The 27,980-nt window shown below is 42.6% G+C and overlaps 1 protein-coding gene across 1 annotated transcript in view; it reads left to right on the forward strand.

The window, feature by feature from the left end:
* Positions 1-27,980, forward strand: part of LOC131403897 (centrosomal protein kizuna-like) — a 67,799-nt gene that overhangs the window by 18,799 nt on the left and 21,020 nt on the right. Inside the window, 3 exon segments of the mRNA XM_058538128.1 lie at positions 13,151-13,264; positions 20,967-21,082; positions 21,085-21,113. Coding sequence (XP_058394111.1) covers positions 13,151-13,264; positions 20,967-21,082; positions 21,085-21,113 — 259 coding nt within the window.

Genomic DNA, 27,980 nt, shown 5'->3' on the forward strand with positions numbered 1-27,980 from the left:
GACTGAAATCTTTAATCTTTTGTTAGAGTTAGGCTTGAGGTTGTTATATAAACTTGATATGCTAATGTTTATAATAATGGTAATAATTTCGATCATCTTTGAGTGTTTACTGTGTACCCCATGCTGTGCCAGCTGCTTTACATACATTATCTCATCTGCTGCCTCAGCCCTATGCAGTGGAGGTGTCGTTACCTGCGCTTTACTGATAAAGAGACCTGGAATCTTTTCTGGGCCTATGTCTGGTGAGAGGAGTTCTCCTGCACTCAGGAGGGGCAGGTGGGCCAGGCTGGCTTTCCTAGTTTTATGGCTCCAGAGCTCCCTCTTCTGTTGTTCTCCCAGAATGTTTGTATGTGGCCTCTTACTTTCTTAGATCCCTTGGCTCTTTTCCCCTCCTCCACTTGAAATGGGAAGATTCTTCCTCTGCCGTTATTGTCCCAGTTAAGTTCAATTTAGAGTTCACTCCCAGCAGCTTCTCCTCAGTGCAGAGCTCTGCTGAAAGGGCACTTAGACTGGTAAGGTTCTGGAGTGGTAGGGCCCGGATTGCTCCTGCACCTACCGCAGTCCCTCTGTTCTAACCCTTGAAATGGACCTGCAGCCCCCTTCCAGATGGGCTGCCCTTCTCACCTCAGCCTGCCAGTGAGTACCGCTTGACGATGTGGAGGTTCTTGCATTCTCAGGAACGTCATTCATACTTTTGCTGTCCCTCCACTTCCTTCTGTACAATTGCAGATATAATGGGGGTTTAGTTGCTATCAGTAGTTTGTTCCACTCACTCATATTTTGTCACATAATTTTGTCATAGATATTATGCATGAATTTTTGGTTTGCTCTCCTAGTTGTTCTATCTTTTTTTTATATTTATATAAGGGAATTCAGGGAGATTTTTAAAAATAAAGGCTGTGCTGCCACTGTTTTCCTAGAATCCCTCTTATCATTTGATGTTTAAGTGAGTTACAACATTTTTGGGGAGATGTCTCAATGGAGTGTTAAGAGGCCCTATCCCAGCACTCCGGGAGCCAAATAAGAGATGTAGAGGGAGAGGAGGGAGGAGGCGATTGGGGAGAGGGAGAAAGGGAGGGCAGGGGGAAAGAGAGACTAGGGAGGCTGATGAGAGAATATAGCAGGCCTGCATCTCTGCTAGGGAGGGAACCAGCAGCCCAAATTCCACGAGGGCTGCAGAAAAATGAGACCTCTTTCAATACAAATTTGAGATCTAAAAGTAGTTTATTCTGAGTGGAACAAGTTTACCTATGGTTTCAAAAGTTGGAGAGGAGACTCTAGGGGTCAAGTCTTGGTTGTTTAAGATTCAAATAAGGTAGGAGAGACTGGAATATGGCCAGGTTTCCAAGAAAGTGGGGCTAACAGCAAACAAGCCTCAGGGAGAGGCCGTGTGTCAGTGTTGCAGTCAGCAGGCCCAGCTGAGCCTGAATTTAGTCCAGCCCAGGCTCCAGATGTGAGTGTAGAAGCCTCCAGATAATTCCAGTCACCTGTGTTCCACATCACCCCATGATATTCAGACTGAGGTCCCTGACATTGCAGAGCAGAGACAAGCCACCTGCCCTGTGCCCTGTCCAAATTCCTGACCCGCAGAAGCCATGAGCATAACAAAAAGTTGTCGATTGTTGTTTTACACCACTAAATTCAGGTTAGCTATTACAAGCAATAGAAAACCAGAATAGCCATGGTGATTGGTTTGGCTGATGAAAGGAGATTAGCCATTCCAGATTTTAAGAGAGGAATGGCTGGAGCACAGGCCTGAAGACAGACCAGCATGGCCCATGTCTAGGGAACTGTTGGTCACTCCAGCTGAAGGAGTGGCTCATGTGGCAGAGTATAGCGCCACTGCAGGCCAGGGGAACACATTCAGGGGCTACAGGGGTCTTTTTCTTATCCCTCCACACCCAGCACATGAACAGCCCCTCGATCCTGCTTTGTGCTGGCCCAGCCACACCAAGAGCAAAGATTCTGCTGTTACTGGTATTTATAAAAAGGAGACATGGTAGGGGAGCAGAGTGACAGGGGTAGGATCGTCATTTTAAGATACCTCCCTTAAATTCTTTTCAATGAAATGTAAATTTGAATTATGGAAAAGCCATCCATCAGAGTTCTTTTTTCAAACTTGGCTTTCTGGCCTTGTTGAACATTTACCTATTAATTATCTTGATATACCAGGCTACAAATAACGGGAACACTGTCTCGAACTGCTTTAAACAATAAACACATTTTTGTTTATTTCTGGAAGTCCGGGAGTAAAGCAGGCCCTGGGATTGGTTGATACTGCCCTTCACTTTTGTCATCAAAGACCCAGGTCCTTTCCGTTTCCCTGCTCTGTCATCCTCAGTGCTGACCTCATCCTTAGGCCAGGAACAAGATGGTGGCAGCGGTGTTCTTATGGACTGAGTTGTGTCCCTGCAGAATTCATATGTTGAAGCCTGAACCCCCAATGTGATGGTATTTGGAGATGGGCCCTTAGTGGGTAATTAAGGTTAGATGAGGTTATGAGGGTCAGGCCCCCGTGATGGGATTAGTGCCCTTATGAGAAGAGACCTGAGAGAGCTCTCCTCCTCTCTCTGCCCTGTGAGGACACAACAAGAAGGCAGCCGTCTGCAAGCTAGGAAGTGGGCCCTCACCAGGAACCAAGCCAGCCAGCGCCTTGATCTTAGACTTGATCAGTTCCTTATGGCTCATCTTCCCTTTTATTCTCTTAAACTTATATTTCTCACCTTTTGAAGAGCAGTTGTTGAGCTATTGGTGATAGGCTTCTAGAAAAACGAAACTTATTTTAAGGTGGGATTTGATAAGGAACATTTGAGCTTGATAACTGAGTGGGAAAGCTTCCATTTAGTGATGGCTTTTGTGAGGGAATCTGTGCAGATAGGCCAAGCAGATAAGAAAAACTCAAAAAGCAATAAGTGAGACCTTGATATGTTTTCTTGTGCTTTTGTACTGAATCTCACTATTTTGAGTCCCAGTTAGGAGACTTACAGTGTTACTTTAACCTACAAGAGAGATGTGAGGAGCACTTCTGAACACCTTGTGTTTAATGGCCTTCAACTAGTTGTCTAACTTTTTTCTATTTTCCTTTGTCAGTGTAAATTCATTTTAATTTTCTTGTCATTTTTGTGGACTGGAAGTGTGTTTGAATCTGCTGCTTAAAACAATGCTAGATTCGTTTTCTTTAGTGCAGTGATTCTCAGATATATTCCAGTAGAATTCTCCTGCTATTGAGTCAAGTGGTCTTTTCCAATTTTTAGGAAAATAAATCTTTGTAATTTTGAGAACTTCCTCAAAATTATTTTAATAAAACTTTGGTTACCTGCTATAGCTTGCCTACTGGAAGAGAAAATGAATGAGAGTACCAAATGAATAATAATGAAAAATGTGAAATCAGCTGATCCTGTTAGGTTTGATAGATTGGTTTTTCATCATGGGTATTTGTGTTAGTGGTTTGATTTTTATATTGTATACATATATTCATTGTCCGCTAGTAAAAATGTTCCTAATTTGTGTGATGAAATGACGTATATCAGTACTTCATGATATTTTACAGAAAGTTCTAAGAATTCCAGGTGTTCTGCCACCTTAAACATTGAAAAGCACTACTTTCTAGGATAATTGAATCCCTAAAAGAATTTCCAGTGCTGGGTCTGGGATTGATGGTGCTTGCTGATCAGATGTTATATATTACATGGATGTATGCTGGACATGGTTGTTTTGGAGCATTATTACATCTGTAATCATGGGCACAGCTGAAACTGGTTTCTGCTGTTTTGAAAGGTGTACTTACCTGGAATTGGGGATGTGCTTGTCTTACATCCCCTGAACTTCCACACTGACGAGAAGCCTTTTCACCTGGCTCCCAGGGTCTACCCAGGAGGGCATTATTTCCTAGCTTGCATCCCGCCTGCCTTTCCTCCCGGTTAACCCCCTTTATTCATTCATAATGATGGTTTGTTATCATTCACTTTCTTGTTTCTTTTGGCTTCCTTTTAGCAGCTTCTTAGGTGAATGAGCATTTGAATAATAAATTGATTCAGCTTCTTCATTTTAATACAGTATTGGCCCTCTGAAGGAGCCAGCAGAAAACCAGCACAATTTTGTCAGTAATTCTGTCTTTGATTTCTACCATACTCACATAGCAGGAGGCAATCATTAATAGCCAAGTGTTCAGTCTCCTTCCTGCTGGTGCCCTCCCAGGGTGCTGCCACTCCCATCTCATTGTCATCATGGAGGTGGGCCCCGAACACTGAGTCAGAACCCAGGGAGGGACCTGCCCTACAGGTCTGAGCTCTCCCTCAGTGGAGGGTGACTGCCCTAGACCCCATTCCCATTCATCAGAGTTAATTGGCTTCTAAGGAGACTCACTTATCCCAGAGAAGTGACATACTAACTTATTTCAGAGTCTGAACGTTGCCTGAGCCCTCAGTAAGCCCATCCACCATCCCATTATGCCTTCTGATTTGCCTTCTCCCTGGATCCCCTCACGTAGCATAATCTTTGCCAGCCCAGTCTGGTCCTCCTTGTCTCTTCTCTTACAGACGCACGTACACCCGCACCGGCACATACACACATGTGGAGACAGACGGAGAGACGTGTAACAGCAAAAGTCTGGTGTTTTGTTTTATGATCCTCTGTTAGTCCTTAAGCTCCAGCAAAGATGATTCTACCCTGAAAATATCAGATGCCCTTTTACAAAAAGCGCCCTCTAGAGTTTAATTATAGAACCAATTATAATAATGTCTAATAAAAAAATTTATTATGTTCATAGTATTCTTTAAATTTAGTCAAAATACAAGGCCTGATTGTATTACATTTCTGAAAGGTGTCGGGGGAAGAGGAGGAATCTCCCTCTGTCCTTTTCCTTAAGGTTCTTATGGCTGGCCAAATAACAAGACAGGTTAGCAGGAGAAAATAATACCAAGTTTAATAACATGTATACATGGGAGAAAGCAGGGACACTGCGTTTATCAACACAGTAGCAGAGATTCTCGTCTTAAATACCATGTCCAACCAAAGACAAGGAGGATGTTGGGGGCGGGGGTGTTAGTTACAGGAGATTATCACTAAAGCACTGTAAACAAGAGTAAGGCTTATTATGCAGTTTTAAGGCCTCACCTTCTACATTGATAAGTCTCTAGAAATGAGGTCATCCCCTCTCTTCCCAATACAGAGAGGGAGATACCTTTACAAATGGAGACTTCCCTTGTAAATGATTGTCTGGTAACTCCTCGCAGGGCCATCTAGAGCATGTGGCCAGAGAGACAGAGCTTCCGATAAGATGGGTTTGTTGGTGCCTTTTCTATTGTAACCTCTATCCTACATTATCTTTATAGCAGTCATGATAATAACTCCTTCCTGAAACAGATCTTTTGTTTTAAATTCTTTAGGCAGTTTGGGAGGGGAAACTCAAATATTCTTCCTGAGTTCTCTGAGTCCTTATTGTCTTCAGCTCGAAATAATCCGCATACCAGAGTGGTGCTTCCTGGGGTAGCTTGCCCTGAGCACCATCAAAGGCATAAAGTTGTACGATAAGACATTTACCCTCCATGTTCTTTTTTGCAGCAGATATTTAAAGCTAGGTCACTTTAGGTGACTGGCTCCATAAATCCGTTGTGTGCACCTCAGATTGGAGGGTGCAGCCAGCACCCTAATGACAACACCCCACTGGTGACACATCTGTGCTGATTTAAAGGAAATCCAGGGAGCAAGAGTAAATGTTTCCAGTGTTCACCTTCCCAGCAAAGAGGATTTTTATCAACTCAGGTGTTGTTTGGGATCCACAGACCTATCAAAGAGCAAATTAAGAACACATCCATTTCAGGGCCGGCCCCGTGGCTTGGCGGTTAAGTGCTCACACTCCGTTGCTGGTGGCCTGGGTTCGGATCCCGGTTGCGCACCGATGCACCGCTTCTCTGGCCATGCTGAGGCCGTGTCCCACGTACAGCAACTAGAGGGATGTGCATCTATGACATGCAACTATCTACTGGGGCTTTGGGGTAAAAAATAAATAATAAAAAAAAAAAGAACACATCCATTTCATAAAGGAGCCATCCTTTATGCAGCCATCGCTAATGACTCGGCTGCTAAAATCTCATTATGGGTTCAGGCTGGTTATCTCTGTTTAAGGGTAGAGGGAAACACCCTATTATAAATTCTCTCAGGCCTCCCAGCACCTCAGTAAGCAACTTAAAAAAATAAAAAAGGAAAGGTGATATGGGAGAAGGAGTAGTTCTGAAAATTAAAATGGAACAGAATGATGTTTTGAAGCCAAAGAGGGGGAAAAGGCAAGGGTTTTGCTTGTGAGGCCTCTGCTACAATAAAGAGGACCTTAACGCAGACGGACCATACCCTACAAAATGCAGCCCATAATTCAAGCTGTCAGCTTAATCACGCTGTTTCCAGGTATAGAGAAGGAGCCCTTGTTTCCAGGGCTAAACAGAGAGCCTTGTTTGCTGACCCCTAGTCTGCAGCCTGCCGCTGCAGACCGCCCCGCTCTGTTGGCCTTTGTGTTGCTGTCCCCTCCTTCCCTCATTTTTGGCATTGTGTTCCCTTCAAGTGGCCCCCTGGAAGGGACCACCCAGGGGGCTGCACAATGGGGACCAAGGGAGCCACCAAAACATAGGTTTTGTAAGACAGCCCGTTAAAAGAAAAATACTCTTTAACTATGTATGTGTTTGTCTTTTCTACAACTGTTTTGTGTGGCAAACAAAACCCCGTATACAGACTTCACTGTGGCCGCACATACAGCTGTTCCAGCCATCGGGTGTCAGGCTTGAGATAGTTCCTCCCAGTTTATTTTCCCAGGGCACTAATTCTCGATGTGGTTTATATTTACATGTTTGGATTTATGGTCAGGAAACTTGATATCAGAGTAAACAAATTGCACTGGCTTTATGAAACTATTTTATCAATAGTCTTCAGAATTGGTGGCATTGCTCTTGGGTGAAACTTGTCTGTAATGCTACTTAACAAAAGCTAGCAGCCGGAATTCAGTTCTCAATAGCCATTTACACCTCTGTAAAAGGATTAGCTCTCGCCAATTGTTACACTGTTTAAATCTTAATTTGCATCTTTATGGAGGTAGGGCTTCTACAGACCTCTCTGGTTCTCTGTTGTGTTTGTGTACCTGTGGGTGGGAGGTCACTGGAGGTTTTCTCTTATTGGTGAAGGTGCTAAATTGCTTCAGGATGACCAGTAAGCTACACAAATTGAATTAGCATATCAGGGTTTGACTGACAACAGCCCGCTTTGGCTCGTTAGTTATATTTTGTAGCAGTTGTGGTCTTTAAGTGTTGGGTGCATGAATGCATTCTGTTACTTCTGTTTAAACTTAACAATTCTCATGGGTCTTAGGAGGATTTTAAATGTTGTTGATTGTAATCAACAAATTTCCTTGGGAATTAAATGTGAAAAACAGAACCAGAACATGATCAAGTGATGGTTTTATTTATTTATTTTTTTAATAGAGATAAAATATGCAACTAAGACTTTATTTATTTATTTATTTATTTATTGGTGAGGAAGATTGTTCCTGAGCTAACATCTGTGCCAGTCTTCGTCTGTGTTGTATGTGGGATGCCACCACAGCATGGCTTGATGAGCGGTGTGTAGGTCCGTACCCGGGATCAGAACCTGAGAACCCTGGGCTGCCGAAGCAGAGCGCTCCAACTTAACTACTATGCCACTGGGCCAGCCCCAAAGTGATGGTTTTAAAAGTAATCTTTTCTATCCGGGCCATGTGTTCTTAGTTTAAAGATCAAAACCTTCTTATGTTTTGGAAGGAGTGTAGGGTCAAACCCATGAGAAGGAAGAAGTTGAGTGTGCAGGCCAGTGTTCTGCAGGCACTGGAATGGGAAGCAAAGGTCGGTCGTGTTGCCCTTTGCCCACCGTTCTGTATATGGGCTGTTCCTAAACCCCACACTCAGAACTACAGACCACCTCTGCAGATGATGCCTTTTGTCGTTGCTCATTTAGCAATACAATTTCCTTCCCCAAAACGTTGTTCTGGATGTGACCAACTATGGTGCTTTATTATTCTTCAGTCTCATTAAAAATACAGTAAATGTATTTTATAAAACTTTTTAAAAGTAACATTATATTATGTAAATTATGAAGTAAACTCATTACTAGTTATGGGCAGTGATTACCACACCATTTTGAGACTGTTGTTCCCTAGAGAAAATAAAACCTGAAAGTCATGCCTTTAGTGCCGCAACTGAAACATGTCCACTCTGATAGAACACCCACGGGAATGTGTGGAAGTTACCTGGTGGGGTTAAGGAAAAGTTTATTTTCTACAGCCCTCATACAGGGTCATTTTTGCCAAAAAGTAATTCTCAGTTTGCAGTACTGAAAGGAAAAGCATGGCACTTTTTCTCTCTTCCTTGCTTCCAAAAAAAATTGTACCTTCCTTTGAGTGTTCCCATTAGCCTGGAGTGGAGTTGTTTTCTTTTAAATTATCTCTTAAATTCTGTGTGACTGAAAGATGAAAATGAAGCTAGAAAGCAATTACTTTAAATTTGGCCAAAAAAATTTATTTATTATCTGCCTGCACTGTTGGGTAAAATAAAATATACCTCTTTAAAGTGCCTTTTGTGCTTCTAGAGATTACTTGTCATCCATCACGTTTGTCCACTTGCTGGAGGTCACAGAGACAAACTGATGGTAAGGCCCAGTGTGTTAGTGCCAGGCCCGTCTACATATTCCCCAGGAAGGACTGGGCATGGGCTGGTCAGACTGATGCCCCTCCAGCTGGAATTATTTTGATGGGAATGCAAATAGAAGACATGAAAGAAATTGAGGTCTTGAATTCTAGGATAGTGTTTTTTATAACACATAGTCTTTAATCTTTAGCTCCATAGTGTTTGAATTCTTTAATAGAGATTTTTTCAGCAAAGGACTGATGAATATTTTGTAAGCTAAAGTCAGGTATCACGTGGAGAAATAACTAGTAGAAACCCTCAGCACAGACCAACTTGTCTTTTAGCCAGAGAAGGTTCTGAGTTAATCGAGAGTAGACCATAAGCTCTGTGCAGACAGTACTTGTGGCCGTCTTATTGATCGCTCGTTGCCAAGCCATGGACGCCATGGAAGCCCTGGACTGGTCTAACAGCAACCATATAAAAACATACTGTAAAAATAGGTGTCATGGATTTCTCTAATCTAGGTTTAAATCTTGGCCTGTCATTCAACTCATGGTGTTAAGTATGTCTTCAGTATTGTGCTGAGTGCGACATGAAACTTCAAGTAAGATAAAAATTCAGAAGTCCAATTGTTGTTCTCAACAAGCTTTTGGTCTTGTTGAGAAGACTAGACAGACATGACATAACTAGAGAACAGTACAATGTAGGATGTGGTCTGTATTGTGCTAAAGGAATTCAGGGATAAGAAAGATCCCTATGAATGAGGTAGTCAGAGAAGCTCCTAGACAAGTATGAGAAGAGCTAGTCTAAGTAAGCCTGATATTTGGGTTGATCAGATTGGAAAAGAACAAAGGTTATCTGGCATCTGTCCTGACTGGAGAAGCTCCTGGACAAGTATGAGAAGAACTAGTCTAAGTAAGCCTGATATTTGGGTTGATCAGATTGGAAGAGAACAAAGGTTATCTGGCATCTGTCCTGACTGGACAATCAGGTATTATTTAGCACTGGCATACCATGGTGGGGTGGGGGGTGGGCATACAGGCAACAAAGGGTGCATTGTCTGTAGAGCATTTATAAACAGTAATAAAACCACTAAAACTGTTTTCTCTTATCACCATTCCTAAGAATGGTGGAGATAAAATACTCCTCCCTGGAGGGAGGCTGCTCCCACCGGAACACCCTGCCTATACCCCACTGTGGTACCCCAGCATTGGTGAGCGTCTGCTAACTTCCGCCATTGTACCAGCATTTCAGAGGAGGTGCAGAAACATCAAGCCCTGGTCCTTGCTCAGGGTCTACCACCTGGGGCGGGAGGTGAGACTAGAGGCAGTCTAAGCTGGAGACCCCAAGCCTGCAGACCAGCTCTGTTTGTCCAGCATAGTATTTAACCTCCTTTTGAATTAGCTGCCAGATTTTTAAATTTGGGAGATGTCACATAAAAATAAAACTAGCAATTGTGAATTTCCAGCTTCTCTTGAAAACTAGGAAGATCGACGTCACTGAGACACATTCCACTGCGGGAGCTGAGAGTGACTGGCCCTTTGAGTGAGGCACACACCCCAGTTTTTCGAGAGCCCACCCCACCAGCTGTAGGCGCTTGACTTCCCCCCAGCTGAGCCGTGAATGACTGTTCTCCCTCTCTGCCACCCCCACCACTGCTCTCACACTTACACACTCTTCCCCTGCTATCTAGAGCACAAGTTCAGTCTCCTGGCTGTGGTCTGGGTCTCGTGTCTGTCCCCTCACCAACTGCATCTGTGCACGGCTGCCAGGCTAACCCTCTCAAAAACACTGCTTTCAAGAAACCAGCCATAGCTCAGAAATCCGCCAGATTTATTACTATTTTCTCAGCCGAGTTTCATATTGAATTTTATTTCCCATTACTATCTTATCACCACAAACAGCAACCCCCACCTGGCCAGACTTGTGTCCTTGCTGGTCCCGACACCCCTCCTACCATGGCATTTCCTCACACCTTTGCCTGTGCCACCCCTTAGCTTAAAGGGTCATCTCCCCTTCTGTCTAAATCTTGCCCAGCTGAAGTTCCTCCTCCATAGTCAAGCCCTTGTGATGCCAAGGAGCTCTCTGTCTCTCTATTGCCTCACAACTCCTGATTGCCTTCCCAGTGATTATGTGCTCTCCTTTGCTGCTCTGAAATTGGCTTACCTCCGATGGGCCTGTCTTCCTTTTCTTAAGGGCAGGTGTTATTTTGTGAATTGAGTGGTGACGAGATAAAGCCTTCCAGGAAGAATTAGGAACCAGATTTTGCCAAAGGAAAAAGAAGTATTATAGGTACTATAAGTCATATAGGCCAGGAGTCTGGAAGGTTTTTTGTTTGTTTGTTTTTTAATTTATTTTTTAAATTATTTTATTGAGGTCACATTGGCATATAACATTGTATAAATTTCAGGTATACAATATCATATATCAGTTTCTGTATAGATTGCTTTGTGTTCACCACCAATAGTCTAGTTTTTATCTGTGACCATACATATGTGCCCCTTTACTCCTTTCACTCTCCGCCTACTCCCTTCCCCTCTGGTAACCAGTAATCTGTTCTCCGTATCCACGTGTTTATCTTCCACATATGAGTGAAATCATACGGTGTTTATCTTTCTCTGTCTGGCTTATTTTGCCTGGTATAATACCCTCAAGGTCCATCTATTTTGTCACAAATGGCATGATTTTGTCTTTTTTATGGCTGAGTAGTATTCCACTGTATCTATATACTATGTCTTCTTTATCCATTCATCCGTTGATGGGCACTTGGGTTGCTTCCATGTCCTGGCTGTTGTGAATATTGCTGTGATGAACATAGGGATGCATAAATCTCTTTGAATTGTTGCTTTCATGTTTTTGGATGAACACTCAGTAGTGGGATATATGGATCATATGGTATTTCTATTTTTAATTTTATAAGAAATCTCCATACTGTTTTCCATAGTGGCTGCACCAGTTTGCATTTGCACCAGTTATGTATGAGGGTTCCCTTTTCTCCACATCCTCTCCAATATTTGTTATTTCTTGTCTTGTTAATTATAGCCATTCTGATGGATGTAAGGTGAAATCGCATTGTAGTTTTGATTTGCATTTCCCTGATAATTAGTGATGTTGAACATCTTGTCATATGCCTGTTGGCCATTCATGAACAAAATGAAAAAACAACCCACCAACTAGGAGAAAATATTTGCAAATCATATATCCAACAGGGGGTTAATTTCCAAAATATATAAAGAACTCATACAACTCAACAACAAAAAACAAAACAACCCGATCAAAAAATGGGAGGTTTTTGGCAGCAGAGCTCAGAGGTGAAGGATCCAACACAGGATGTGGCCCAGAAGGACTAAGAATCTTAGGCTTAGAGTTTAGACAAGAGCTTGAGACACGGCAAGGAACTGGAGCGCCCATAGGGTGGCCTAGGGTCCAGAATAGGGCTTGAATGGGGGGTGGGGGGGTGGGGGTGGGGGACGGACATGACACGACATTTATATTTCCTTCCCAGGATAAAAGCCTGCTTCAGAGTCAGGGTGCCTGAGCCTACACTTGTCACTCACCCTCTAATAGACAAACAGAGCACATCTCTTTCATCCTTTTGATATGGATCCAGTAACTTAACCCACTGTTGTACTAACTACAAGTTAGTAAGATGTTGCTAATTAACACATTGCTTTACAAGTTGCTTCATTTTCTTTTTGGAGTACATGTTGAATATTCCCAACTACGTATGTCATCAGCTTCTTTAAAGTAGAAATACTGTTTTGTCTTTGATATCTTCTCCTATAGCTTTTTAGAATCATGCTTTCCCCCAAATGGACATGTTTTTAAAGGAAGTTTCTAACCAGTCTCTTTGGAAGCTACTATGATACCGTGACAGACCTAACCTAAAACAGTGGCCAAATTGTTAGACTAGACCAGTCCCCCAGTAGACTGGAAATAGATAATGAAGGCTAAATCCCTCTTTCCCTCCCTTCCTCTTCTTACTAAAAATAAAGAAAATTGTATTGCAGTGGGATCTGAATGGAGAAATAATAGTCATTTTTCTGCGTTCAGAAATAGAGGACGTAACCAATATCCAGCCAGCAGTTTTCGATTTCTTAGCAGTGACGATTTAAGTAAATTTCACATGAGTTGTGGAGATCTAACTTTGTTATGATTGACAATAGAAAATTAGCCTTTTCTGCCGTTAAGATTATCTAGCATTCCTATCAGTCAGGTGGAATGTGGAATGAGATGGCACAGCTGTCGATTTGAAGGTCATTAAAGTCTTCAAAGGGTTAAAAGTTACTTCCACTGATGGATTTAAAACTGCCACATACACAAAAACAAGGTTTTCAAAATGCCCCATTTTACATCTTTGTCGAGAGATAGTCTAGTTGCTGCATTTTTGTGTCTAGATTATATTACAGATATATTTCAATAAACCACGAAGAACCTCCGTAGATTCTAGAAGCTGGGCCATCTGTGCTTAAATAAACATCTCATGCAGCACCTGTTTTATTTTATAGGCTCTATAATCACAGTGACATTCTGAAAGAAGACCTTGAAGCCTGTGGAACAGCTGTCCTTCACCAGCCTCCGAGACTCTTACCTGGAGGTGGCAGCCATGAAAAGCAAGTCAGGTATTATTGGGATGAAATTGCTGCTGTGGAAGGATGGCCATTCTTGTTCCCAGATGCTTCCAAATGAAAACAAAACACTAGTCCACACGGTCACCACTGGGATAGACACTTGTAGTTGTCAGTTTAACTGTTTTATGGACTTGACCATTTACTTCTTTGTAAATGTATTTGTTTCTAATTGTTAATTGGATATATCCACTCAATCCCTACTCATAACAATGTTTTAAGGGCTTACTTGGGGGGAGGGAGCACAGGTAGCCTTCATCTGGTATATTAGCATACCTTCGTGAACAACCCAGGATATAATCTAGTCTAGCCACCACCCTAGAGGGATGTCATTGGCAAGTCCAAACCCCAGATGGATTCCTCAATTTCCAAGGTCATGCTGGTGATACAGGCCCCCAATCTAGAAGATACAGGCCCCCAATCTGCAAGTATGGTCTCTGGACCAGCAGCATCAACAAGACCTGGGAACACGTTTTCCCCTCCCAGGCCTCACTGAATCAGGAATCTGGGGGTAAGACCCAGCCACCTGGGTTTTAATGAGCCCTTAAGGGAACTACCCTCCCTCAGGTTTGAGAGCCACCACTTCAAGGATATCCCTTAAAGGCCATAAAGCTAGGATGAGAGAGAGAGGGGGTTAATTATTTGCAGGGTAGTTGGCCATGTGAACCATGATTCTTGTACATCCTTCCTGAGTCAATCAGAAATCTGTTCTCTACCCTCTACCCACCTTTTAGGTAGTGTGGGTTTCTTTTCATGGCCCCAGAAGCTTTGTGGCATCTGAGCGACTTATTGAGGTCATAGAATTACATATGTGTAATTTGTGTAATGGTTTGTCCAGTGTTGGCACCTGGTCGGTGCCTAATTCATGTTGCATAATTGTTGCCAGTGACCTAACTCTGATTTTTATTTTGGGGACTGACTATATTTCCTTTTATTAAAATATATCCCCACTATTTACTAGCAGAGAACAAATTATTTCTCGAGCATGGTCAGCAGATGAGTGTCTGTGAAAGCCCACCTGAAAGGACCTTGTTTCGCTGAGAGTGAGAGGGGCTTTGGGTCTGGTTATCTTATATCTAACATCATTTTCTCTACCTTCAGTGTGCCACATAGGCTGTTTTATGTTAATGATTTTCTTCAGAGTAGAATTCAGCATAAATCCCACGAAAGCGTGAGAAGTCAAGATGATGGTTTCTAAAAGGACCTTGGCACAAGAAGACTTGGCCAATCATATGTTCCATTTAACAGAGCACAAGATGAGGTTCACAAGTCCTGAAAGTGTGTACATTACCTTCTGCATCTGTACTAGTGATCTCCAAACTGTGGAAAATGCTGGAAATGACCTTCCTGGTCAGTAACTTTTCAACCTGAAGCAGTAAAGGGCAATGCAAGAAAATCCTTTTTCCTGTTTTTTGTTCTTTGTTTTTTTTGTGAGGAAGATCAGCCCTGAGCTAACATTCATGCCAATCCTCCTCTTTTTGCTGAGGAAGACCAGCTCTGAGCTAACATCTATTGCCAATCCTCCTCCGTTTTTTCCCCAAAGCCCCAGTAGATAGTTGTATTTCATAGTTGCACATCCTTCTAGTTGCTGTATGTGGTACGCAGCCTCAGCATGGCCGTTCAAGCGGTACGTCAGTGGGCGCCGGGATCCGAACCTGGGCCGCCAGTAGCGGAGCGCGCGCACTTAACTGCTAACCCACGGGGCCGGCTCCCCCTCTTTCCTGTTGTTTTATCATGCAAGATAAAAAACAGCAGTCTTAAATACTCCTTTACAAGGCGGTGGAAGAAGCTGTCTGGGGCGGAGTCTTTCTGCACTCTGTAGGTCATTTGGTGATTATGTGTTGTGAGGCTCTGTAACCAGGCCCCTGTTTCGTTCTCACTGCTTTTTGTATCTGTTGATATACTATTTTGCATAAACCACAGTTGTGGTATGTGGCATAGAAAGCATATATGCATTTATAATTCTCTGTGCAAACTGACTTGTTAGACTAAATGATTCATTGTGTGACTCTCTCAGCCTACGCTGCCAAACTGTGATTGTGGGTGATGAGATAAAATATCTACATCTACTAGACTAGAGATTTGTATAGTTTCTCAACATGCATAATAGAGCATTGATTTCCATTATGAAAGGTTGCATTTTGCATGACTGTTGGTCTACAGTTATGTATAAATCAGCTTTCCCTAAGAAATGATCCTTCTTTATGACCAACACAAATTTTAAAATTAATATCTGGAGGCTGCAAGACTGCTTCTTTACCACAATCATTTTTTTAAGCCAGATAAAGAAGTCAGGAATGATTACTAATGTCAGTGTTATGTTCTGTTACGATTAGGATTGCCCTTTTATGCCCCATTGTGTGTTGTGACTGGGGGTGCTGTTTAATGCACACTGATTGTCACTGGTTCACTGTCTAGCCTTGGAAAAAGTGCCAAGTGTTTATATGACCTTTGAGAGATAAGCAGTCAGGTCTTTAAATACAGATTCTTTTTAAAGAGTTTTATTTATTTATTTATTTTTGCTGAAGAAGATTAGCCCTGAGCTAACATCTGTTGCCAGTCTTCCTCTTTTTTTGCTTGAGGAAGTTTAGCCCTGAGCTAACATCTGTGCTAATCCTCCTCTATCTTGTATGTGGGTCACTGCCACAGCATGGCTGATGAGTGAGTGGTGTGGATTCACACCTGGGATCCGAACCCGTGAAGCAGGGCTGCCAAAGTGGAGCACGCCAAACTCAACCACTAGGTCACCAGGCCAGCCCCTCTAACAAGTTTTAATCATGGCATCGGGCTCCTTGCTGCTCTTCTTGCTCTAGCCACCCTCTGTGCCCCTCAGCGCCCAGGAATTATTGTTGGACACTCCCCTAAGTGATATATTCCCATCTGCTTTGAGATCTCCCCTGGACCAAAGCAGTCAACTGGTCAACTTGATAAACTATTTCAGAAACACAGATTTGGAGAGAATGATCTACTTTTGTTCCTTAATTGTTAATGACACTGATGTCATTAGAATTCTAAGCCAGGCAGAGTAGGAAGGCTCTAATGGGTTATGAACTCCTTAAAGCCTGTTGAAGAGAACTGTGTTTGGTGTGGCGGCAGCCCTGCTTGTGCCCCTGACCCAACCATGGCTGTCGAGGTCTATCTCTTTACTATAATCTCATCTGCAAAATGGGGTACCTGCCCCACAGCGTACTCTAAAAGATAGTGAGAAGACTTCTGAATTCCTGCTCACAAAGTGAAGCATCTTAAAAGGAAAAAGAACAAAACCGTTCCTATCATCATTATTGATTTTTGTTATATCAGGGATTAAGTGTTCAAAGACCTTCATATGAAAGGTTTACGTTATTAGGTGGAAGACCAAGTTGTTATTTTAGACAATCGTGAATTATTAAAATATAATTCATGTCATTTGGGGTAATTGATAAAAAATTTGTTCATTATTGCCTTCTGGAAAACATATTTTAACATAAAAATGATTACTTAAGTAATTTTATCTTATATGAAATCCATATTGAGAGTACTCATTATTTTATTTTTTTTCCAGGTGCAACTAATTAATTGTCTCTTGTTAGTGGCTACTTTCAGATACAGTTGCCCAATTGTGCTCTCAAACTCATGCTGAAAAATTGAGTCAGCTTTATATTATTTGGATTATAGTATGTAAAAACCTCTTTATTTTATTCTGCCTATTATGTTCAGAATAAAATTCAGGGTACTTACTATTTTGTCTGCATTTAAAACTTTGGTCAAGTTACCAATCTGTTGTAAATCAGTTGTAATTAGGAAATGTTGGTACATTTACTTAAATTGCAGTTTTCTGATTGGAAGCCATTCCAAGTGTATGAAGTTAATTATAGACTGTTTAAAGTCTATTCTTTTATTATCTTTTTAATTAAAGGAGTATATAATTTAGCTGACATTGAACTTTGTTTTTTCTCTGTGGCATTGATGTTATAAATTTTCCAATGTAAAGTAGACGAAAGAGAAAAAAAAAACTCCTTTAAATCCTTTGTACCTTGGGCCGGCCCAGTGGCACAAGCGGTTAAGTGCTCGCGCTCCTCTGTGGCAGCCCGGGGTTCGCTGGCCCGGATCCCAGGTGCACACCAGCGCACCGCTTGTCAGGCCATGCTGTGGCGGTGTCCCATATAAAGTAGAGGAAGATGGGCACAGATGTTAGCTGAGGGCCAGTCTTCCTCAGCAAAAAAGAGGAGGATTGGCATTGGATGTTAGCTCAGGGCTGGTCTTCCTCACACACACACACAAAATCCTTTGTACCACTTTGCAAATTTTCTGATTTGGTGTGTTTATGTAGAAACATGGGCAAGACTCCATGCAAGGAGAGCCATGGCTGTTGTACTCCTCACCCAATTTGTCCTGAAATCAATCTGCATGAAAGCCTGGTTTTGTGCTGTAAGTGTTGGCTTAACTGTTCAGAAGTCACAGAGTCTAGATGCTGTACCTCCTTCCATAGCTCATTTGCTATTTGACCCCATGCAAGTCAATTAATGGGTTTTGTCCTTTTGTGAGGTATGTATAATAATTATAGGAAACCTTAGCTAGTTCTTTCATACCAGAGCCCAAAGGATGGTTACAATTGGTGGGGACATTAGTAGCCTCTTGCCTTGGCTTTGCCTCTGCAGAAGTCACGTGTATCAGTCACCAGCGAGACGGTCTCTGATAATTCAGTCCATCCCAACTACTTGAACTAACTTAATTCACCCTACTTCAACTTGTTTCCAGGTTTAACTCAACCTAAGTAAACATCTTTTCAGACCAGAAGCACAATTGATTTACTCATTATGAGAAATGAAACGGCTGAATGGACTAGAATTTGCTGGTAGCCTGTGATTGCATTTTCCCGGTAGGGAAATCTCTTGTGAAACCAAATGTAGAAAAAGGTTGCTTCATTTACATAGAAACAGAACAAAGGAATTGGGTGCATTATGACATTGGTGAGGTCTAGACAGAACCAAGAAAGGCAAGTTGCTGAAGGGGCTTTCTACCAAACCAGCCAGAAACCTTAGAATCATTCTGGGAAGTTTTTAAATAAGTTCAAGGATTCCGATGACCCATCCCACTTTATTCAACTCTTGGGAAAAACTAGAGTTAGGTCAGGCAAAGATTATAACAATTAAGATTTATTAAAGAAGGTTCTGAATTGTACCTAGACTTATTTTTTTTCCAAATATTTTCTTATGAAAATTTCCAAACATACAGAAAAGTAAAAGGAACTGTGTAATGAGCATCCATATACCCACCACCCAGATTCTACCATTGACATTTGATTGCACTCCCATATGTGTGTCTCTTCATATTTCCATCCATCCATCAGTCACAATCTCTTATTTTTATGCATTTCCAAGTAAGTTGCAGACATTAGTATACTGTTTTTTAACTTTTTACTTTGAAATTTTTAAAACATTCACAAAAGCCGCTATAATAACATAATGAAGTCCCATGTACCCCTCACCCAGATCCACCAGTTGTCAACATTTTGCTAGTCTTGTTTTATCTTTCCCTCATCCACACTTTTTTCTTTGAGTAGTTTAAAAGAGACAACATATTTTACTTATAAATACTCACAAATACTTATATCTCTAACATATAAGGATGTAATACATTACCATTTACCAAGATTCTTTACTTTATCTGATACCTATTTCTTGTGAGTTTGTCTTGATTATCTCAAAAAAGTCATTTTACATTTGCTTTGTTTGTATCAGGATCGAAATGCTATCACCTGTAAACTGCTGGTTCAATCCAGATACATGATGATACTCCAGCCCAGTTATTTTGGCAAGACAATGTCATAGGTGGTGCTTGTACTTCGTTTTTTTTTTGTGTGTGTGTGAGGAAGATCAGCGCTGAGCTAACATCCGATGCCAGTCCTCCTCTTTTTTTTTTCTTTGCTGAGGAAGATTGGCCTTGAGCTAACATCCATGCCCATCTTCCTCTACTTTATACGGGATGCCGCCACAGCATGGCTTGACAAGCGGTGCGTTGGTGCACGCCCGGGATCCGAACCTGCGAACCCCAGGCCACCAAAGCGGAGTGCGTGCACTTAACTACTGCGCCACCAGGCTGCCCCAGTGCTTGTACTTCTTATTACACCCCCCTCAGGCCGCATGTGATGTCTGGTTGTCATGTTGTTAGGAAGACTGGTCTGTGGGTTTGAACATTGATAGACTGATGCTTCAGTATAAAATTTACTGTTATGCATTTTCCACAAAATTATGATCATTTCCTAGATGCATTCATTAATTTGGACTTACAAAATGGTGACTTTTCTAATTTGTTAATTTCTTCTGCATTTATTAGTTGGAAGAACTTTTCCCATCAACTACTTGTTAATTGTGAAATGCATTTTTTGACCACAAAGGCAGGATAAATGCTTGATTCTCTCCCTTTACTTACCAATTTTCAGAATATCAAGTTGTTTCCCTAGCAGCCTCCAAAGGTTTGTTTATTTGTTTATATTTTTAATTTTGGTGAAACACACATGACATAAAATTTACCATCTTAACCATTTTTGAGTGTACAGCTCAGTAGTGTTAAGTACATTCACATTGTTCTGCAACAGATCTCTAGAACTTTTTCGTCTTACAAAACTGAAACTCATATCCATTAAATAGCTCTCCATTTCTCCCTCTCCCAGCACCTAGCATCACCATTCTGCTTTCTGTTTCTGTGAATGTGACTGCTCTAGGTGTCTTATGTAAGTGGAATCATGCAGTCTTTGTCTTTTTGTGACTGGCTTATTGTACTTAGCATAGTGTCCTTAAGATTCATCCATGTTGTAGAATGTGACAGGATTTCCTTCCTTTTTGAGGCTGAATCCAAAGATTTTTTATTATTTTTAAAACTTTTTATTATTTATTTTTTAAATGAACTTGTAGATTTTTATATATTTGCTGTGTTTAAGTCCATTGCACTCATTGTTCTTTTTGGTGCTCAAATTGTCCCGTCCTTGGCCAGCAGGAACCCTTTCAAGATGGCCTCTGAGGCCTTTTGACATGACTCAGTGGTCTTTGATAGCTTCCGTACTTTCTGGTATGACAAGGTTTTCCAGGCTCGTCTTGTACATTTCCTGCCCCAGAACTAGAACAGGGCATTTCCCTAAGGGAACCTGGTTCCTTTTAGTATCTAAATACCGTAGTCTAGGCAGCAATATAGGCTTCCCTTTAACTCTTTCCTAATAATACCTTAATTTTTAAAAAATTTCATAGTAAGTATATAACAGGAATCAACTGTTGTTGAGATGGAAATGTGATCTGTTTCTCTTAACTACACTTAAGAGGAGGGTGACTATCTGTGCAGTGATTTGAAACCATGGCTGCGCATTAGAATCGCTCTGTGAGCCTTAAAAAATCCCAATGGCTGGACCACACCTCAGGCCAATTTTACTAGACTCTGTAGGGGTGGCATTAGGCACCTGGATTTTGCAAACCTCCCCAGGTAGTTCCAGTATGCAGCCAAAGTTGAGAATGCTCATCTAGCAATGAAATCATAACCAAAATAAAATTAAAAAAGAAATACCAAGACTCTGGAAATTCCCTTAGTCCAGAATATATTAGGTTCTAGACTTTTCTGGATGAACTATCTTCTACCAACTTGATTAAGGGGCCTTTGAAAATATGGGAATCTCATAAGTAACCCAATACTACAAATTTCTAATGTGTCTCCTATTTCTGTGTTATAGATCTGAACAAGCGTCAGCCTCAGGCTTGTTGAGGGCACAGTTGGGTCAGCACATGGCCACCTTGAAAGAACGTGATAATTCTATCACAGAAGAGGTAGCTAGGAAGTCTGAAGTTTTCCAGTCAAAAACGTGGACCAGAGGACAGGGGTTAGTAATTTTTATTTTTTTTAATAAGTTTCAAGATGTACAAATTATTCATTTAAGGAAATAGTCATGTTCTTAACAATGGTTAACATAGTTGAAAAAAGATTAAATAATAGTGAGGTTTTATGGTTGGTTTTAACTTTCTGCTCTCAGGCCTTTTGCATAGTGTTTTATGTAGGAATCTCAACTCCTTACATAACGTTGATTCAGGTTTTGGAGCTAACCTAATTAAGCATATCTACCCCAACATTTTCCAAGGAACTTAGAAGCCTCTTGTGGCGTCCTGGTTTTCTTTCTCCACTCCATCCAGACCCGGGAAACAGAGCCGTCTTCCGTGGCTGACGTGTGGGCTGGGGGCGAGAAGGTCCGAGGGAGTGGAGCCTTGCTGTGCCGGGTCCAGCCTAGGCCAAGGAGTTTGTGTTTAGTTGAGTAGATTCTGAAAAGCCGGTAGAGCTTTGCGAGCGGGGCTGTCATGAGGTCTCTGCTGCGCCTTGGGGAGTTCTGTCTGCTTGGAGTGGGACTGAGGCGGGGAGGAGCGGGCCCTGCTGTGGGCCAGACAAGACAGCGAGGGGCCTGACTCAGGAGCTGGCGCAGAGGGGAGCGTGAGCTGCTGAAGAGACCAGGGAACCCATGGAGCAGACTCCCAAGGAAGGCAGGAGGGGCCTGACTCAGGAGCTGGCGCAGAGGGGAGCGTGAGCTGCTGAAGAGACCAGGGAACCCATGGAGCAGACTCCCAAGGAAGGCAGGAGGGGCCTGACTCAGGAGCTGGGGCAGAGGGGAGCGTGAGCTGCTGAAGAGACCAGGGAACCCATGGAGCAGACTCCCAAGGAAGGCAGGAGGGGCCTGACTCAGGAGCTGGGGCAGAGGGGAGCGTGAGCTGCTGAAGAGACCAGGGAACCCATGGAGCAGACTCCCAAGGAAGGCAGGAGGGGCCTGACTCAGGAGCTGGCGCAGAGGGGAGCGTGAGCTGCTGAAGAGACCAGGGAACCCATGGAGCAGACTCCCAAGGAAGGCAGGAGGGGCCTGACTCAGGAGCTGGCGCAGAGGGGAGCGTGAGCTGCTGAAGAGACCAGGGAACCCATGGAGCAGACTCCCAAGGAAGGCAGGAGGGGCCTGACTCAGGAGCTGGGGCAGAGGGGAGCGTGAGCTGCTGAAGAGACCAGGGAACCCATGGAGCAGACTCCCAAGGAAGGCAGGAGGGGCCTGACTCAGGAGCTGGCGCAGAGGGGAGCGTGAGCTGCTGAAGAGACCAGGGAACCCATGGAGCAGACTCCCAAGGAAGGCAGGAGGGGCCTGACTCAGGAGCTGGCGCAGAGGGGAGCGTGAGCTGCTGAAGAGACCGGGGAACCCATGGAGCAGACTCCCAAGGAAGGCAGGAGGGGCCTGACTCAGGAGCTGGCGCAGAGGGGAGCGTGAGCTGCTGAAGAGACCGGGGAACCCATGGAGCAGACTCCCAAGGAAGGCAGGAGGGGCCTGACTCAGGAGCTGGCGCAGAGGGGAGCGTGAGCTGCTGAAGAGACCAGGGAACCCATGGAGCAGACTCCCAAGGAAGGCAGGAGGGGCCTGACTCAGGAGCTGGCGCAGAGGGGAGCGTGAGCTGCTGAAGAGACCAGGGAACCCATGGAGCAGACTCCCAAGGAAGGCAGGAGGGGCCTGACTCAGGAGCTGGCGCAGAGGGGAGCGTGAGCTGCTGAAGAGACCAGGGAACCCATGGAGCAGACTCCCAAGGAAGGCAGGAGGGGCCTGACTCAGGAGCTGGCGCAGAGGGGAGTGTGAGCTGCTGAAGAGACCAGGGAACCCATGGAGCAGACTCCCAAGGAAGGCAGGAGGGGCTCCCGCCCAGGAGCCAGATTTAGAGCGTTCCCGTCGTGGTCCTCGTCATTCCCTGGAGAAGCCATATACTCAGAGAGATGGCCTTTCCTTTCCTAAATTTAATGTCTTGTGAACGTGTCTAGTTTCATGTATGTTTTCTCATCCTTATATGTAATATAGGGTTTTCTGGCTTTGATGCTTTTTATTTTTATCGTGCACAAAGTTCGAGGATTCTGCATGTGCCCCTCCCGGAGGCGCGGCTTGCCATCTCTGCACTGAAGTCACACACCTGTGTCGTTGTGCGGTCCAGAGCCTCGGCCATCACCCCTCAAGCCTCTCAGAGCACCTTCAGTCCTTCTCAAGCCCCCCTTTCTTTGCCCCTTTGATTAAAAGAGAGAAGTACTTTTTTTAAGCATTTCAAACATACAAACATAGAGTGATAAAATGAACCCAGGAATCCCATGCCTACCAGCCCAGACTCACATGTGTTGTTACCATTGCACCCTATTTATTTCAGACCTGCTCCTCCTCTTCCTTCTCCTCATCTTCCTACCCGTCCTCCTTTTCCCCCTCCCTCTTGGCTTTTCTCTCTCCCCCTTTCACGCACCTTCCCTCCCTTCTTCTGCTCTTTCTCTCCTCTTCTTCTCCCCTCCTTTTCTCCTTCTCCTCCTCTCCCTCCTCTAACCTCCTTCCTCCCCAATTTCTTTCTCCTGAAATAAATTATTACGGAGATACAGCCCCTGTGCGCTTCTCCTCAAGCCCATGCCCCTTTTCAGAGGTAATCTTGTGCTATCCTTCCCACACATATTTTCATTTCACTGCACTTCCTGTGACTCAATAAATAACCTATAGTTTTGTTTTGTTTGAGGTATGATACCACTTGTGTGAATGTTCTTTGAGAAAGAACCATGTTCTTGAGGAAAAACAGAACCTGTGTTTTTTAGATCCGTTCCACACCTATGGATAAATGTAGATCTTTTTTTTTTTTTTAGGTCAGGAAGATTATCCCTGAGCTAACATCTGTTGCCAATCCTCCTCTGTTTACTGAGGAAGATTGGCCCTGGGCTAACATCCGTGCCCATCTTCCTCTACTTTATATGTAGGATGCCTGCCACAGGATGGCTTGATGCACCTGCCATGCGTATGTCCACGCCTGGGATCCCAACTTGTGAACCCTGGGCCGCTGAAGCGGAGCAGGGGAACTTAACCACTCTGCCACTGGGCTGGCCCAATAAATGTAGATCCTAAGAAGGATTTGTTTTCCGGTTTTGTTGTCCATTTTCTCTAGTACCATTTTGTAACAACATTGTATTCCATTCTTGTTCACTCGAGTAGGTCACATCTCAGCCGTGTCGAGGCTGAAATAAGCAGTGGTCCACTGCCCTTTCCTATCTAGTCATCTTCTTTTAAAAAGGTGTTGTTTATATTAGAAAACATATTCCCAGTTCCAGACAACCAATCCACTCATAATTTTTCAAATAATAACTCCATTATTTTTTTTTTAAAGGATCTCTCAGTGTTGCTTGGTTTTTTGTTTTTTTTTTTTAATTTTATTTATTTATTTTTTCCCCCAAAGCCCCAGTAGATAGTTGTGTCATAGTTGCACATCCTTCTAGTTGCTGTATGTGGGACGCGGCCTCAGCATGGCCGGAGAAGCCGTGCGTCGGTGCGCGCCCGGGATCTGAACCCGGGCCGCCAGCAGCGGAGCGCGCGCACCCAACCGCCAAGCCACGGGGCCGGCCCAATAACTCCATTATTAATGAGAAGGGGCTGCCCAATTAATAACTTATGAATCAAGTGCTATTCTGCCTCCCCTCGTAGGTTTTTTGTTCCCTTTTAAATCATCCTGATCTCATCTTAGTGACAATCATAAAAATTACCAATAAATTAATCACAAAATCTGTCCTTAAAAATCGAAGTAAGCAGGCAGTTTCTGAAACGGTTAGGTTGTGACTGAAGAAATGCACAGCCGTAAAGAACAATGTTACCAAAATGACGTGGGCAGGGCAAGCCTTGCGAACTTTAGAACAAAATGCTTTTGTGAGTTCTAGGACTGCTTTGATTTACATGTCATGCTTTTACTATTAGCAAAATCAAGTATCTTTGGTTGTTTCCCTGTATTGAAACAATATACACCTTTAGTAAATAGCATGAGTTACATATTTCTCTGTAGATAAAAATCTTAAAAATAAGAGATTTTCAAAATTTAAGAAAGTTCTACTAAAAATTACTTGGCTAAGAGTCTAATGCAGCTCAGAAATATTTACTTTGATCTCTTGGGTAAATGGCTAATTAAACAGTCACGTGTAAATGATGTTTACCTGTGGGTCCCCTTGCTGTCAGCTAGAGTCAGTCCTGTCTCTTGAGTAAATACATCATTAAAGCCGCTGAAACTCAGATTATGTCCCCTTGAGACCAGATAAGATCCACAGCATCCGCATACCCTATTAGGCAATTACATAATTGAGCTGCAGGCTTTTAAATCAGAAAAATTTATAATTACTTTATGTGGAAAAAAAAATGAGTTGGGTGCTTCATTAAAACACAAAGTGCCTTAATACTCCTTCTCTCCTAAGTAATGTCTGTTTCCACCGAGGAGAACTTCTCCAGGGAAAGCAGAGTGGCTTACTGGTGGCACTCATAGAGTGCCCCCACCACACATACCAGAAAGACACATGACTAGTCACAGAAATACCTTCATCTCTCCCTAAGGATCGACTGTTCTCTTGGTCTTCTCTCTTGAATACTCATTTGCTGGCTCATATGAATACTTTCCCCTTTCTTTTAATTGCTGCACAGATAAAATCCCCTTCCTATAACTTAGACATACCTTAGGTGATGATGCTTGCATTTCTCTTTAAACATTGAAAAATTACTTCTGGTGTGCAAGAGGAAGGTTCTTGAGGAAAAAGTCAGTTAAATCTGTGTATTAGGGGAAATTGTCATCTGCTGTCTACATCCGTGGTTTTTAATTCTCCTGCTTTTCTGTCTCTGCATTAACAGCACTGATTTACATACAGAAGGAAATGTAATTTTATTAAATGCTTTCACATTCGCTTTCTGTTTGTATTTGTACCATCCATCGCAGAAATCAGATTCCTTTGGAGCTAGCATGTGTTTTTCTTAAAAAACTAGCAGGAAAAAAAGAAAACCAAACTTGGAATATTAAGGTAAACAAAAAGGAGAAAATAAAATTGCCCGTTGACGTTGTGGTGCATGGTTTTTAATATTTAATATATTGGCAAACATGGGTTGTACTGTTTGTGTCCATAGCTTCTTTTTTTCCCACTTGTCACAAGTGAACTTCCTTTCATACCATCACATGTTCTTCTACATCATTTCCAACAGCTGTGCAGAGACCCCTGTGTGGCTATTCCACTGTCCCTTTAACCAGCCTCTTGTTCAACATTTAAGTTGTTTTTAATTTTTCCTGTAGTAAAAAAATTTCAAAGAACATCTGAGCAATTCAGTTTGTACAAATATCCATGCTATTTCCTTAGAATGAATTCCTAGATGTAGAGTTGTTAGGTCGAAGGGAATGCGTGTCTTTCAGCCTTTTGCTCTGCACTGCCAGATCTCACTCTGGAGGGGTCATCAAAGTCACAAGGAATGGAGGAAAATATATATATATATAATCTGAGCTCTTTATGAAACTGGGTGCTATCAACCTTTTTTTTTTTGAGCACCAAATTGAGAAGTGCAAATGACATCCAATTTTTTTGTTCATTTGACCTTTATATTTACCATTGAGGTCAAACTTTTCCCCTACCTATTTGTGAGCCCTTTGTGGTTCTTCTTTTATAATTTGCCAGTTCGTGTCCTTTGCTCATTTTTCTATTAGGTTAGTAATGTTTTTCTTGTTGACTTGTAAGAATTGTTTTTATATAAATTCGTACAATTTGTTGCAATATTTTGAGCAGTTTGATTTTTGCCTTTCATTTTTCTTAATGATATTTTGGACACAAAGTCTTTTCCGTTATTATCTTCATCTGTCTATTTATGCATTTGAATATCACAGTTAAGTTTCTGGATATAAATTAAGAGGCAGCCTAGATGACTCTTGGGGTTCTAGACCTAGCAGGAACCGTAACTGACCTTTGAGAAAAATTCTGGTAGAATTGAGCCAGTAATTCTAAGTGTCCTGCTAAGTGTAAATCATAGGACGATTTGCCTTTCTAAGATGTCAAATATGACCATCAGTCATTCTACAAATAGTGTGTGCCTTGGCATTGAATTTCTAAGCCTTTTCTCCTGGCTCCTGGGAAGGCAGAAAAGTGAGGAACTAGTTTGTTCTATTGACTTAGGCTCCAGACTGCTGAGAACAGTGAGACAGTCCCCAGTCTCCCTCCTGGGCTCCAAATGTATGAAATCAAAGAGAGCCTTTATTAGCTAACAGATAAGTTGAGACCCAAGCATAGTCTATTCATAAGCACCATCAGGAGGCCCATGGTAAAAGTGTTGTCTGGTGGCATTTTTCAGATAGAGAGCTCCAATTTGCAGAGCCCATTCAGTCCCAGCATGAGCTGTGTAAAGCAGCTTGTTCCCTCTTCTCTGGGCTTTTGTTTCTTTGTAGGTATGGGTTAGTGTTGTCAGTTTCAGACTGCAAGCTCCTTCAAATTGGGGGCTTCCTTAGAAATATGCCTGGCTAAAGCATCTGCAAACAGTACATCCTGAGAATGTATTACAGATGTTTTTCCTGACTCTGCAGAAGTTGTTTTTGACTAGAAACCTCTAACCATTCCTTGTCTGAGATTGACTTTTGTTTCTGTCCCTGCTTATCATTATTACCTGCTTATTAGGGATTTATATTGTGGGTTCCCTTATGAATGACCCATTGGGCAGATCTGCTGCTCTCTTTCTTGGCTCTGTGGTCCAGTAAAGTGAAGCCAACCATTCTCATGTAATTTGACCATCCATCAAAATCCTTATAAAATAAAAGACTCATCTTTGAGAAATTATCTCTAGGATTATCTTAAAAGATGAGTCCTTTTATAAACATCTCTATCAAAAAAGTAAGAGAAATCCTAGAGATAAGAGTATTGAGTAGTGAAGATAAAT

This window comes from Diceros bicornis, unplaced genomic scaffold (assembly GCF_020826845.1).
Source record: "Diceros bicornis minor isolate mBicDic1 unplaced genomic scaffold, mDicBic1.mat.cur scaffold_95_ctg1, whole genome shotgun sequence".
In the NCBI taxonomy this organism is placed as follows: Eukaryota; Metazoa; Chordata; class Mammalia; order Perissodactyla; family Rhinocerotidae; genus Diceros; species Diceros bicornis.